We start from the raw sequence: 14737 nt of genomic DNA, 5'->3' as shown, positions 1-14737 counted from the left end.
ATTGTGTTGTTGATACTGGTTGTTAACCGCTCTGAGTCGCCTGAGGGCTGAGAACAGTGGTATACAAGCGAAGTAAATAAATAAATAAAATTTTGAAAGAGTTCTGAAATTTTCACCACCAGAACTTTAGTTTTGTAAGTACTTTAAAACCATTTAGAACCATGCATTGAACAGGCCTACTATCTATTTCTTCTCTATAATCCTGTCTAACCCCCTCCATTTATGATTGTATGTCCGTATCTGTAGCTGTGTATATCTTCTATATAAATAAAAATGTAATGTTCGTTTGTGGGATCAACATAACTCAAAAACTACTGGGCGAATTGACACCAAATTTGGACACGATACACGTATCAGGCCAACGAGTGACCATCACTCATGAAAACACTGAAAAACACCGCTAAAGAGACTTAAAAAGCCAAAAAACAAAAAATACATTACAATACATGTGCAAAACCACAAATATACACAAATATAAACACACATATACGCATATATACACACAAAAACACACAGACTGGGACACAGCAATGCGTGGCAGGGCATGGCTAGTGTGTATATATGATGATCTTATCAATCAGATGTAGCTCATCAATCTCTGTGGCTCATGGCAGGGTACGACAGCCATCTATCCGTTGTCTGTGTCTGTCTGTCTATCTATCTATCTTTATTTATTTATTTATTTACTGCCTGTTCTCTGCCACGTGTTGCTGTGACCCAGACTGTGCAGATGTGCTTTGTGTGTGTATATGTGTATATACGTGTGTTTGCGTATATATATGTAGTTTTGTGTTTGCACTGTAATGTTGTTTTTATTTTTTTTTTGCTTTTTAAGTCCCTTCTGCTGTGTTTTTATGAGTGATGGTCACTTGTTGGTCTGTTAGTGGTGCAGTGTCCAAATTTGGTGTCAATTCGTCCAGTGATTTTTGAGTTATGTTAATTCCACAAACGAACATTACATTTTTATTTATATAGATTTATTTACTGCATTTATGTACTGTCCCTCTCAGCCTGCAGGTGATTCGGGATGGTTTACAGTTGGTACCAAGACCATAAAATACAAATTCAATATAATAAAAACAATTGAATAATAAAACCATAACAGAATAAATAAAAACATGTATCATTAGGGTTTCCTCGTTAAAAACATTGTCCAGTCACATCATCAAACCGTTCAATTTTCCTATGTCTGTTACACTGTATTTGCAAATGCCTGCTCAAAAAGCGAAAATTTAGCTCTCTTCCGAAATGTTAAAAGGGAGGGGGGTGATATGATGTCCTTAGGGAGGGCGTTCCATAGCTGAGGGGCCACCACTGAGAAGGCCCTGTCTCTCGTCCCAGCCAGCCGTGCTTGTGAGAGCAGGGCCTCCCCAGACGATCTTAAAGTCCTGGAAGGTTCATAATTGTGTCCAACCCCCTCTATGTATGATTGTGTGTGTCTCTATCTATCTATCTATCTATCTATCTATCTATCTATAAATAATTCTGTCCAATCCCCTCTATGTATGATTGTAACTCTGTCTATCTATCAATTAATTATTCTGTCCACCCACTCTGTATGAATGTGTGTGTCCATATCTATGTATCTTATCATTATGGAGATGAGCATCACCCCCCAGCGTTGGACATGACTAGACTTAATATCAAGGAGAAACCTTTACCTTTAAGGTGCCATCTACTCTTCTGTGATTCTATCTTGCCTTTGGGGGCTCCTGCCTTGACCGGTCTCTCCCCCCCCCCTTTTCTGCCCCACAGTGCGGCCCCGCAGAGCAGCCAAGGGCAAGCAGGGGGGCCCGGCTGCCGACCCCCCCAGGCGAGGGCGCCACCAAGGCAGGAAGCGGGCATCCAATGCCCCACGGGCCTCGCGACAACAACAGCAAGCAGCTGCCTCCATCATTGACACGGACATCGATGAGCTGGTAAGCGGGGATGGAAGAACCTCCCCCTTAGAATAGAATCACTTTATTGCAGGGTTGCTGTGAGTTTTCTGGGCTGTCTGGCCATGTTCCAGAAGTATTCTCTCCTGATGTTTCTCCTGCATCTATGGCAGGGACCTTCAGAGGTTGCGAGATCTGTTGGAAACTAGGCAAATGAGATTTATATACTTGTGGACGTTGCTCAGGGGACACCTGGATGTTTTGATGTTTTATCATCCTTGTGGGAGGCTTATTTCATGTCCCCGCGTGGGGAGCTGGAGCTGACAGAGGGAGCTCATCCACGCTCTCCCTAGATTTGAACCTGCAACTTTTTGGTCTTCAGTCCTGCCAGCACAGGGGTTTCACCCACTGCGCCACCGGGGCCTGAATGATAGATGGTAGAGAAATAGAGAGAAAGAGAGAAGTGTATTGGTGAATGGAGGGATGGATGGAGAAGTGGATCAGTAAATAGATGATAGAGGAAGACAGAGAAAAATGGATGGTAGAATCATAGAGTTAGAAGAGACCACATGGGCTATCTAGTCCAACCCCCGCCATGCCGCATATGGAAAGGCCAACAACTCTTGTCCATCCCAGGGATGCGCAGGACCTTTAAATAACCAGGGAGGGCTGGGAGTGCGGACGTTGCCCATTGCCCTTGGCCTTTGAGAGAAGAAAGGGAGCCACCGCCTTTGAAGCTTGCCTCCCCTCCCACTGAAGGGCCTGAAACCGGAGCTGGCTGTGTCGTTCCCCCCCCCCCCCCCCCCCCGCAACTTCCCCTTTGATGCAAGCACTGCCTCTTTGAGAAGTGTGGGGCAGGGCTTTGTTCGAATGGCGCCTGCCTTAGAGACCCAGCAGGAGGCCTGGCAAAGCCCAAGGGTGGCACCCAAAGCATCGTTGGGCAGCGGTTTCTGGACTAGAACGACTACTTTCAAAGTCAGGACCGCACAATGAAACAGGAAAGAACACCTTCAAACCAGGAACAGAACATTTTTTTCACATTTTGTCACATAGCGTAAATGGATTTCAGAAAAAATTAGCTTGTTGTGGAAACGAAGGATTGGAGATAAAACTTCCTTTTCTTCCTGATAATAACTCTTTCCCTTCTTAGGAGTAGATTTCACTCATTTCCTGTTGTTTCAGCCCCTTCACTCTGAGTTGTTTACAAGTTGGATGTTTGTCACTTGGGGATGGCCTGTATATATATAAAATCATAATATAATAATACTAATAATATATAATAGAAGAGAGAAGGGGATGAATTGACAACAAATTTGAACACAAAACACCTAACAACTCAATGTATGTCCTTCACTCAAAAAATTGCTTTTGTCATTTGGGAGTTGTAGTTGCTGGGATTTATAGTTCACCTACAAGCCAAGATCATTCTGAACCCCACCAACGATGGAATTGAACCAAACTTGGCACACAGTTCTCCCATGACCAACAGAAAACACTAGAAGGGTTTCGTGAGCATTGACCTTCAGTTTTGGAGTTGTAGTTCACCTACATCCAGAGAGCACTGTGGACTCAAACAATGATGGATCTGGACCAAACTCTACATGAATACCCAATATGCCCAAATGTGAACACTGGTGGAGTTTGGGGAAAATAGAATCTTGACATTTGGGAGTTGTAGTTGCTGGGGTTTGTAGTTCACCTACAATCACAGAGCATTCTGAACCCCACCAATGAGAGAATTGGGCCAAACCTCCCACACAGAACCCCCATGACCACCAGAGTGGGCCACAGCAATGCATGGCAGGAGACTGCTAGTCATAATATAATAGTCATATATAATAGAAGAGAGAGGGGGCAGAAGACAGTTCCACCTTGTCTCCTGTACTATGCTAATAATATAATGTATTATTTATTTATTTATTTATTTATTTACAGTATTTTTATATTGCCTTTGTCACTCCTGGGAGGACTCAAAGTGGTTTACACATAAATAATGGGAAGATTCAATGCCTTACGATGGGCACCAATACGATGCCAATACAAACAACAATAAAACCACAATTAAGCATAAATCAAAACAAATCATCAACAAGCATTAAAACAGTAACACAGTCTCGTCAGTCGAATCGCCGTTCCAGTCAATGTCCCTCTAAAATATTTATAACATTATGTAATGCAATATAATACTTATAATATGATATTATAATTATATATTTATATTACATGTAATATTACTAATAAAATTAAAATATAATGGTATAGTACACTATAGTAATATATAATACTTTTTTTGTCATGTCAGGAGCTACTTGAGAAACTGCAAGTAGCTTCTGGTGTGAGAGAATTGGCCGTCTGCAAGGACGTTCCCCTTCAGGGTGAGAAGGGCGGCATATAAATGTCGTAACTAAATAAATAATAAATCAATAATGATGCCAATAGGAGCCCTCAGTGACGCAGCGGGTTAAACCACTGAGCTGCTGAACTTGCTGACTGAAAGGTTGGTGATTTGAATCTGTGGAGTGAGTTGAGCTCCTGCTGTTAGCCTCAGCTTCTTGCTGACCTAGCAGTTGATCAGTAGGTACCACTTTTGCAGGAAGGTCATTGTGCCCCATGCAGTCATGCTGGCCACATGATCTTGGAGTTGTCTATGGACAATGGCGGCTCTTCGGTTTAGAAATGGAGATGAGCACCAGAGTCGGACACAACTAAGCTTAATGACACCTTTACCTTTACTTATTATTCAGTCCAACTCCCTTCTGCTAAGCAGGAAGATAGAATTAGTATATTATTATTATTAATGTTATTATAATATAATTATTATTTAATAATATTATAATATTAAATATTATTTTCTGGATGTGTTTTCTCATGTTGTCTCTCATAGTTGAGATCTACATATGATGTCAATTACAGGCCTCTCTCATCTTTTTAACTGGGAGAATGTGTAAAATTGGTATCTGACTGCATACTAATGATATATAAGATTCCTCTCACTTCCTGTTATCTCAGCCCCGTTCTTAACTAGGAGTCGTTTGCAAATTGGATGTTTGTCACTTTGGAATGGCCTGTATATATATAAATAATAATATAATTATACCAATAATCACTTCCTGTTGTCTCAGCCCCATTCTCAACTAGGAGTCATAATAATAATAATAATAATAATAATAACAACAACAACAACAACAACTTTATTTATACCCCACTGCCATCAACAACAACAACAACTTTATTTATACCCCACTGCCATCTCCCCTAGGGGGCTCGGGGCAAGCTGGATGTTTTCTGTGTTAAGAGATTCAGTGACTGTATTTGGGAGCAGAGTTTATGGTTTTCATGCTGCCAGCAAGAGTCACCAAAGGGCTTCTCCTTGACTCTCCTTTCCCCCTTTGCAGGTACTTCAGACCAAGAAGGTTTCCCGACGCCAGAGCCTGGAGCTGCAGAAGTGTGAGGAGATCCTCAACAAGCTGATCAAGTACCGCTTCAGCTGGCCCTTCAGGTGAGCCTCGGGCCCCACACCCATGGCAGCATCTGGGCCCATAACCTAGAGGAGTGTAGTGTAGCCAGTGCAATATATATAAATATGCGCATATGGTAGGAAACAGGAGAGGAAAGACACAGGAAGATGCTCCAGTCAGGTTTTGAAGGAGTGGAAACTTTTATGGTTGCCAGTGAGATACAGATAGAGGAGGCGATAGACCAAGGAAAGTCACCTCACTTTAATAGAAGAGTCTTTAAGGCTGACTCACAAATGCAGCTAAAAAAAATGGGATTTTGGTCTGCATCAATAGGAGTCTCGTGTTTAGATCCAGGGAAGTCATGCTCCCCATGCTCTATTCTGCCTTGGTTAGACCACACTTGGAATACTGTGTCCAATTCTGGGCACCACAATTGAAGAGAGATATTGAAAAGCTGGAATGTGTCCAGAAGAGGGCGACTAAACTGATCAAGGGTCTGGAGAACAAACTCTATGAGGAGCGGCCTAAAGAGCTGGGCATGCTTAGCCTGCAGAAGAAAAGACTGAGAGGAGACATGATAGCCATGTATAAATATGTCACAGCAAGGAGGGAGCAAGTTTGTTTTCCGCTGCCCTGGAGACTAGGACGTGGAGCAATGGCTTCAAACTACAGGAAAGGAGATTCCACCTGAACATTAGGAAGAGCTTCCTGACTGTGAGAGCTGTTCAGCAGTGGAACTCTCTGCCCCAGAGTGTGGTGGAGGCTCCTTCTTTGGAGGCTTTGAAACAGAGGCTGGATGGCAATCTGTTGGGGGTGCTTTGAATGCAATTTTCCTGTGTCTTGGCAGAATGGGGTTGGACTGGATGGCCCATGAGGTCTCTTCCAACTATATATTTGTGTATATATTTGTGTATGTGTATATACGTGTGTTTGCGTATAGATAGATAGATAGATATGTGCATGTGTATATGTATATGAGTGTATGTGTATATGCATATATAGTTTATTGGGGGGGGGGTTAAGTCTGTTCTGCTGGTTTTTTTGTGTGTTTTAGGGGTGATAGAGACTCTTAGGCCTGATAGGTGTCTTGTGTCCAAATTTGATGTCAATTCGTCCAGTGATTTATGAGTTATGTTAATCCCACAAACGAACATTACATTTTTATTTATATATCGATGTATCTGTCTGTCTATATATGCAAACACACACATATATATATATATACATACACACATATATACACACACACACACAACATTATTTATTATAATAAATAATAAATAACCATCTTGAGTCAGAGAGAGGTTTCATGGCACTCCCTCAAAGGGTCATAAAGCTCCATTAGGTTCCCTCTGTTTTTAAGGATTCTGTAGTAAGTGCTGAGGCATCTTTCCTTACTCCAGAGAGAGGCTTCATGATGCTCCCTCCTCAAACAAAGGGATGTAACGGGTTCCCTCTGACCCGAAGGGGATCAATATGGCTCTGATGCCTCTCCCTCTCTCTTGCAGGGAGCCGGTGACCACAGAAGAAGCGGAGGACTACTTTGAGGTGATTGCCAGCCCCATGGACTTCCAGACCATGCAGAGCAAGTGCTCCTGCGGCAGCTACACGTCAGTGGGGGACTTCCTGGCCGACCTGAAGCGGGTCTTCTCCAACGCCGAGGCCTACAACCGCAATGGCAGCCCCATCCTGACCTGCCTGGAGAAGACGGAGCAGTGCCTGGCCGACATGCTGCGCAAGCACCTCCCGGGGCACTCCTACTCCCGGCGGAGGCGCAAGGCCGGCCCCAACGGACTCCCAGGCGCCGGGGAGGAGCAAGCCCACGCCGTTGACAGCGACCCCGAGGCTGGGGAGCACTTGCGCGGGAGGAAGAGGAAGAAATGAGGAGCAGGCGGGAGCCACACCAAGGAAGGCCCTGCTCCAAAGTGCTTGGCCCCGGGGAAGACGCCAAGCGGTTCCGTATTTATACGCTGGGCAAGCACTTAACCCTGCCAGGGCCATCACCAGCATCTCTACGTATGTTTTGGAGGGGCCTCCCCTCCCTTCTCTTTTATCAGGAAGCCCCCCTTCTTTATTCCACTCTTCTCTCCCCCTTTTTTCCCTTCTTTTCGCCGCCATTCGTATACAGAACAAAAAAAATAACACCCTTGTAAGATAAAAACCATCGTCTCGTACGTACTGTACAGTTTCTAATGGGGAAAACGTGTTGGCTTTCTAAGAACTGTCTCTTAGGGACACCCCATGTTTCTTGGTCAACCCGTCGCTCCCTTTTTGTAGTCTCTGGACACACACAAGCACGCACTCTGTGCATCTTTCGGGCCCGTTTTAGTCCCCCTGCTTTTCTCAAGACGGATGTTTCTTCTAATGGGCAACTTCGACGACACAATAGAACTTATTCTTTTTTAAAATGGGTTGTTTTTGTGGGGGGAGGGAGGGAGGCGGGTTCTGCTAAGGGCTGTACTTGTAATAAATCAGAAATACCAAAAAAAAGAGAGATACATATACATATATTATATGAATTTGTTTTACTTTCGGTCAAGGGTCAGCATTGAGATGTATGACATATATAGGTTCTTGTAAATTTTCGGGCTGTGTGGTCATGTTCCAGAAGCATTCTCTCCTGACGTTTCACCTGCATCTATGGCAGGCATCCTGAGAGGTTGTGAGGTCTGTTGGAAATAAGGAAAATTGGGTTTTTATGTCTTTTAAGCAGAAGGACACCATCCAATCCCTCCCCACAGGTGGCCACCCAGCCAAAGATAGATGGTAGTAAATAATTATATACACACACATATATACAGTATACACACACAGTAGAGTCTCACTTAACCAACATAAATGGGCTGGCAGAATAGTGGATAAACAAAAATCTTGTGTATTAAGGAGAGGTTAAAACGCCAGTTAAACGTCAAATTACATTATGATTTTTAAAAGTAAGCACCAAAATATCATGTTTTACAACAAATCGACAGAAAAAGCAGTTCAATACATGGTAACATTATGTAGTAATTGCTGTATTTACAAATTTAGCAGCCAAACTTTGCAATGTATTGAAACAGTTGTGGATCCGGGCGGGAGGCAGACTGCGTTGGATAATACAGAACGTTGGATGAGCGAAGGTCGGATAAGCGAGGCTCTACTGTATACACATATATACATACATTAACTAGCTTGGGCTCCTGGCATTGCCCGGGTTATTTGAAAATTGTCAATATTGTTATTGTACCAAATGCATAAGGTTGTGGGTGAACTACAACTCCCATCATGCCAGGTTAACCCCCTGAAACTCCATCAGTACTTGGGCAAGTTTGCTCTAGATGCATCATGGGTGGGGCTCAGTGTGCTCTCTGGTTACAGGGTAAACTACAACTCCCACTATGGTGAGTCAATCTGTTAAGAGGGATCGGGTGGTGCCTTCATCTACAAGAAGGAGGGTTGGACTGGATGGCCTTTAGGGGTCCTGTCCAACTCTCTGAGTAGTAATAATAATAAGCAAAAATATAATAGTAATTCTATCTTCCTACCTGGCAGAGAGGGGGTTGGACTGGAATTATCTTTAGGGTTCTCTTCTAACTCAATAATAATAATAATAATAATAATAATAATAGAGTAATTCTATCTTCCTGCCTGGCACAAAGGGGTCAGACTGGATTATCCTTGGGGTTCTGTTCTGAAATAATAATAATAATAATAATAATAATAATAATAATAGATAATCCATTTTGGCAAAAAGGGGGTTGGACTGGATGGCCTTTATGGGTCCCTTCTAAATCAATAATAAAAATAGATATTAGATAATAATACGGTAATTGTATCTTCCTTCCTGGCACAAAGGGGCCCCTTCTAACTCAATAATAATAATAGATAATAATATAATAGTAATTCTCGCTTCCTGTCTGATACAAAGCGGGTTGGACTGGATGGCCTTTAGGGGTCCCTTCTAAATAAATAATAATAATCGATACTAGATAATAATATAATAGTAATTCTATCTTTCTGTCTGGCAAAAAAAGGTTGGATTGGGTGGCCTTTGGAGTTCCCTTCTACACAATAATAATAGATAATATAATAGTATTTCTCTCTTTCTCTCTGGCACAAAAGGGTTGGACTGGATGGCCTTGGGGTCCCTTCTGACCCAATAATAATAATAATAATAATAATAATAATAATAATAATAATAATAATGGATAATAATAGTAATTCTATCTTCCTGCCTGACACAAAGGGGGTTGGACTGGATGGCCTTTAGAGGTCCTCTCCAGCTGGGGATTCTAGGAACGCTCCTTGTTAGTAGTCTATATTTAGGTCCCTCTGGTGAACCCTGCGCCAAGTGGCACATGGCCTTTGGGCCGTGTATTGCATTGCATTCCAGGCGGTTTTTCCACTGAGGAGGGCTTTGTGCGAGGCAGGAATCCGGGGGCAGGAAGAGAGAGAGAGAGAGAAAGGGCCTTTGTGGCCTTGTCCCCCTCCCTCCAAAGCCCAAGAACCTGGAAAAGCCTTCCCAACATGCAGGAAAGGGGCAACAGCTCCCATCACCCCCAGGATTCTGGGAATTGTAGTCGCAGTGGAGCCACATTCCTGCATGCGCTTGACCTTAAGTGGCCTCTTCCTATCAGATGAGGCCTACAAGGGTCAGACCCCTCGTATATTTATAAGTGTACTTATTTGGAGACCTATTAGATACCCATAAGTATACTTATTTGGAGACTTATTCTTAACACATAAGTGTACTTATTTGGAGACTTATTCAATACTCAGGTATACTTATTTAGAGACTTATTAGATACTCATAATTGTACTTATTTGGAGACTTATTAACTAATAACTAGATATTCATAAGTACTTATTTGGAGACTTACTAGATACGCAGAAGTATACTTACTTGAAGACTTCTTAGGGAAGTCTAATAGTATACTTATTTGGAGACTTAGATACTGATAAGTATACTTATTTGGAGACTTACTAGATACTTATTTGGAAACATTCCTTATAATTATACTTATTTGGAGATGAATAAGCATATCGTATACTTATTTGAAGACTTATTAGATTCTTATATGTTTACGTATTTGGAGATTTATTGGGTATTATTATTATTATTAATAGACTCATTGATTTTGAAGGGACCCCTAAAGACCCTCCAGTCATATTTGATTTGCCAATAGGGGCCTTGTTTGCCTTTAAAGCCCCCCTCCCCAAAAAACTGGGCTTTCCATTCTTTTTTTTCTCTTCTTTTTGGCGCCAGAGGCCACCTTTTTCCTGCCCTATTTATTTACTTATTTCGGTTGGAAAGGTAATAAAAACTCCCCGGCAGGAAATGGATCTAGTGCCACAGAAGGCTCTTGCTGGGAAAGGCGAACAAGGAGCCACTTTGTGTGCTGACGAAGGAGGAAGGGGGGAACGAAAGAGGAGGTAAAGGAGGAGGAGGCCTGCCAACGTTCCCATTGAGGCGCCCATTGGCATTTGAGGTTCTGGTGAGGCCTTTCTAAGGACAACCATTTCCATCCAAGGCTAGCCATGCTATAGAATCATAAAGAGTTCGACGGGGCACCCAAAGGGCATCCAGTCTGACCTCATGTGTGTTTGTATCTATCGTGGAATCCTAGAGTTGGGACCCCAACTGGCTGTCTGTCCATCCATCATGAAATCCTATAATGGGAAGGAACCCCAAGGCCACTATCTGTCAGTGTGTCTGTCTATCCATCCATCCATCATTGAATGTATTTATCTAGGAATCCTAGAGTTGGAAGAGACATCAAGGGCAGAATCAATCAATCAATCTGTGTCTCTTATCTATCTAGGAATCCTAGAGTTGAATGGGGCACCCAAAGGGCATTCAGTCCAACCCCATGTATTTTATCCTTCTATCATGAAATCCTAGAGTTGGGACCCCAACTCTGGCCATCTTATCTACCCATCCATCCATCATAAAATCCTAGAATGGGAAAGATCCCAAAGTACAATTTCTCTCCCTCCCTATCTATCTATCTATCTATCTATCTAGAATCCTAGAGTTGGAAGAGGCCCCAAGGGCAGTCTCTCTACCTCTCTATCTATCCATGTCTATCAGTCTACCTATCTAGGAATCCTAGAGTTGAATGGGACACCCAAAGGGCATTCAATCTGACCTCATGCATGTTTGTATCTATCGTGGAATCCTAGAGTTGGGATCCCAACCCTGGCCCTCTATCTCCCCATCCATCCACCATGAAATCCTAGAATGGGAAGGAACCCCAAGGGCAATCTCTCTCTCTCTCTGAATCATAGAATCGGATGGGGCACCCAAAGGGCATCTAGGCTTACCTCATGTATGTATGTATGTTTGTATCTATCTATCGTGGAATCCTAGAGTTGGAATCCCATCTATCCAACCATCATGGAATCCTGGAATGGGAAGGAACCTCAAAAGCAATAGCTAGCTAGCTAGCTATCCCTCCCTCCCTCCCTCCCTCCCTCCCTCCCTCCCTCCCTCCCTCCCTTTCTTTCTTTCTTTCTTTCTTTCTTTCTTTCTTTCTTTCTTTCTAGGAATCTTAGTGTTGGAAGAGACCCCAAGAGCAGTCTATCTGTGTCTTATCTGTCTATCTCAAAATCCTAGAGTTGGACAGGGCATCCAGACCAACCCCATCTATCAATCATAGAATCTCTATCAGAATCCTGTGGTTGGAAGGCACCTCAAGGTCTCTTTCTTTCTTTCTTTCTTTCTTTCTTTCAAAAACCCTAGAGTTGGAAGGTCCATCCAATCCAACCCTCTTGTCTATCTCTGCAAATATCAATATCTATCTTTCAGAACCTTGGAGTTGGAAAGGATCCCAAGGGCAAACGCTCTCTCCATCCATCCATTGATCATAAAATCTGAAAATTTGGAAGGGATCCCAAGGGCAATATCTATGTATTTATCATCTATCCACCCATCCTGTAATCCAAGAGTTGGAAGGGACCTCCAAAGGCCATGTAGTCCAGCCCAAATCCCTGCCCTTTCCCGACCTCTTCCCTGTCCAAACCAGGAGGCCCCATTGCCTCCCCCTTGTTTTGCATAGTGCCGCCATGGAGAAGGGAAGAGCAGCGCTTGGCGCACGGAAGGCCCCTTTGGCCGCACAGCCAACTCTTGACAAAAAGCCCTCCTTTCAGCTCCAAGTTTGGGTTGGAAAGAGGCAGCGGGAGCAGTGCCCACCCATCCGGCTCCTGCAGAAGGAGGCCCTTGTGCTTGTGTTTTTCTTTCCTGGGTTGGAGGAGAGTGGCAGGAAGAAGGGGGCGGGGAGAGGGGGCGCCAGGCCGGCCCCATCAGAGGGAAAGAAGGGAAGAAAGGCAGACAGAACCATAGCATCCTAAAGTCAAAAGGGGCCCATAGAGGCCATCTAGCCTGGCACCAGTCCGACAAAAGTTTGTTATGTTGGGCAAGTTTGCTCTAGATGCATCATGGGTGGGGTTCAGTGTGCCCTCTGGCTGCAGGGTAAACTGCAGTTCCCTCTATTGTGAGTCAATCCCCTCAAAACTCCAGTAGGTTGAGCGAGTCATGGTTCTGTGTGCCAAGTTGGGTTCAGGTCCATCATTGGTAGATGTCACAGATTCACTGGTTGTGGATGAACTACAACTCCTAAAACAGAAGGTCCATTCCCCCCCAACCAAGTTGGATCCAGGTCCATCATTGATAGATGTCACAGATTCACTGGTTGTGGGTGAACTACAACTCCTAAAACAGAAGGTCCATTCCCCCCAAACCCCTCCAGTAATCAAATTTCGGCTTATCAGATCTGTGTGCCAAGTTTGGTCCAGATCCATCAGTGTTTGGGTTCACAGTGCTCCCTGGGTGTAGGTGAACTACAACTCCCCCAAATCAAGGGGAATTTTCCCCAAAGAAAACCAGTCTTTTTTGCTGGTCACGGGGGCTCTTGAGTGCCAAGTTTGGTCCAATTCCCTCTTTGGTGTTCAGAGTGCTCAATAATTGCAGGTGAACTATACATCCCAGAACCTACAACTCCTATAATCATGGTGAATTCTCCCCAAACCTCTCAAGTATGTTCAGTTGCCGATCAATTCCTCTGTTTTCTGTGTGCCGTAGAAAAGAATAGGAAAGGGTTAAGGGAGCGGCACTGGGTGGGATCATGCAAATTCCACACCAATGGAGACAGTAAAAAACACTGGGATGCCTGTGGTGGAGGAAACACATAAAATCTAGGCTGGAATTGTCCCATATGACTTGGGTGGTAGGCAGTGTGGTGTTGGTGGAGGGCTCTTGGACATGTTTATGGCAAGCTCGCTATAACCTGCAGTGTCATTGGAGGCGTGGCCATTGATGTCCTTGGGTGTAGGTGAACTACAACTCTTAAGCCTTTCCTATTCTTTTTTATGGCACACAGCAAACAGAGGAATTGCTCAGCAACTGAACATACTAGAGAGTTTTAGGGAGAATTCACCATGATTTATAGGAGTTGTGGGGACTGAGATGTATAGTTCACCTGCAATCTAAGAGTACTCTGAACTCCACCAATGATGCACCTGGAACTTGGCACACAACCCCCCATGACCAACAAAACATACTGGAAGTCATGAGAAGGATTCAGAGGAATTATAGTTCACCTATATCCAGAGCGCACGATGACCCCAAACAATGATGGATCTGGACCAAACTTGGCATGCATCCCCAGTATGCCCAAATTGGAATACTGGTGGGTTTTGAGGGAAATTGGCCTGGGCATTTTGGAGTTGGAGGTACTGGAATTTGTAGTTCACCTGCAATCAATGAGCACTCAGAACTCCACCAAAGAGGGAATTGGACCAAACTTGGAACACAGAGCCCCCAGGACCAGCAAAGAATACTGGAAGTCTTTTGGGGGGAAATCACCTTGATTTGGGGGAGTTGTAGTTCACCTACACCCAGGGAGCACTTGTGAACCCAAACACTGATGGATCTGGACTAAACTTGGCACACAGACATGATAGGCCGAAATTTGATTACTGGAGGGGTTTGGTGGGGAACTAACCTTCCTTTCTGGGAGTTGTATTATTTTTGAGTTTGTAGGGACCCCAGGAGTCATTCAGTCCATTCCCCTCCTACCATAAGGGAAGATACCATTTTTTAATTATTATTACTATTACTATTACTACTACTACTACTACTTGAAACAGAACAAGATGAGTACACATCAAACAAGGTCACTCTCCTGTTTGTTGCATTGGATCACATGTTGGACGCTTTCCAAGTGGTTTGTTGTAGATTTTTCGGACTATATGGCCATGTTCTTAGAAGCATTATCTCCTGACGTTTCGCCTGCATCTATGGCAGGCATCCTCAGAAGTTGTGAGTTCTTTCCAGGTGTCTAGGACTGTGTGATGTATTGCCGAATAATGCGTGCAGATCCAAGCAGGTGGCCTTCTGCAGCTGGCAGATGGTAACTTTGTCAG

At 43.7% G+C, this 14737-nt stretch overlaps 1 protein-coding gene across 1 annotated transcript in view; it reads left to right on the top strand.

Moving 5' to 3' along the window:
- BAZ1B (bromodomain adjacent to zinc finger domain 1B) overlaps positions 1 to 7848 on the top strand; it is a 37361-nt gene extending 29513 nt beyond the window's left edge. The window contains exons 17-19 of the mRNA XM_060756888.2: positions 1756 to 1919; positions 5273 to 5376; positions 6844 to 7848. Of these exons, the coding sequence (XP_060612871.2) occupies positions 1756 to 1919; positions 5273 to 5376; positions 6844 to 7219 (644 nt within the window). The 3' untranslated portion in view covers positions 7220 to 7848. The remainder of the gene's footprint in view (positions 1 to 1755; positions 1920 to 5272; positions 5377 to 6843) is intronic.
- The last annotated feature ends 6889 nt before the right edge of the window (positions 7849 to 14737 follow it).

This window comes from Anolis sagrei, chromosome 11 (genome assembly GCF_037176765.1).
Source record: "Anolis sagrei isolate rAnoSag1 chromosome 11, rAnoSag1.mat, whole genome shotgun sequence".
In the NCBI taxonomy this organism is placed as follows: Eukaryota; Metazoa; Chordata; class Lepidosauria; order Squamata; family Dactyloidae; genus Anolis; species Anolis sagrei.
The sequence above is the reverse complement of the archived record's forward strand: the minus strand, read 5'-3'. Positions and strand labels throughout refer to the sequence as shown.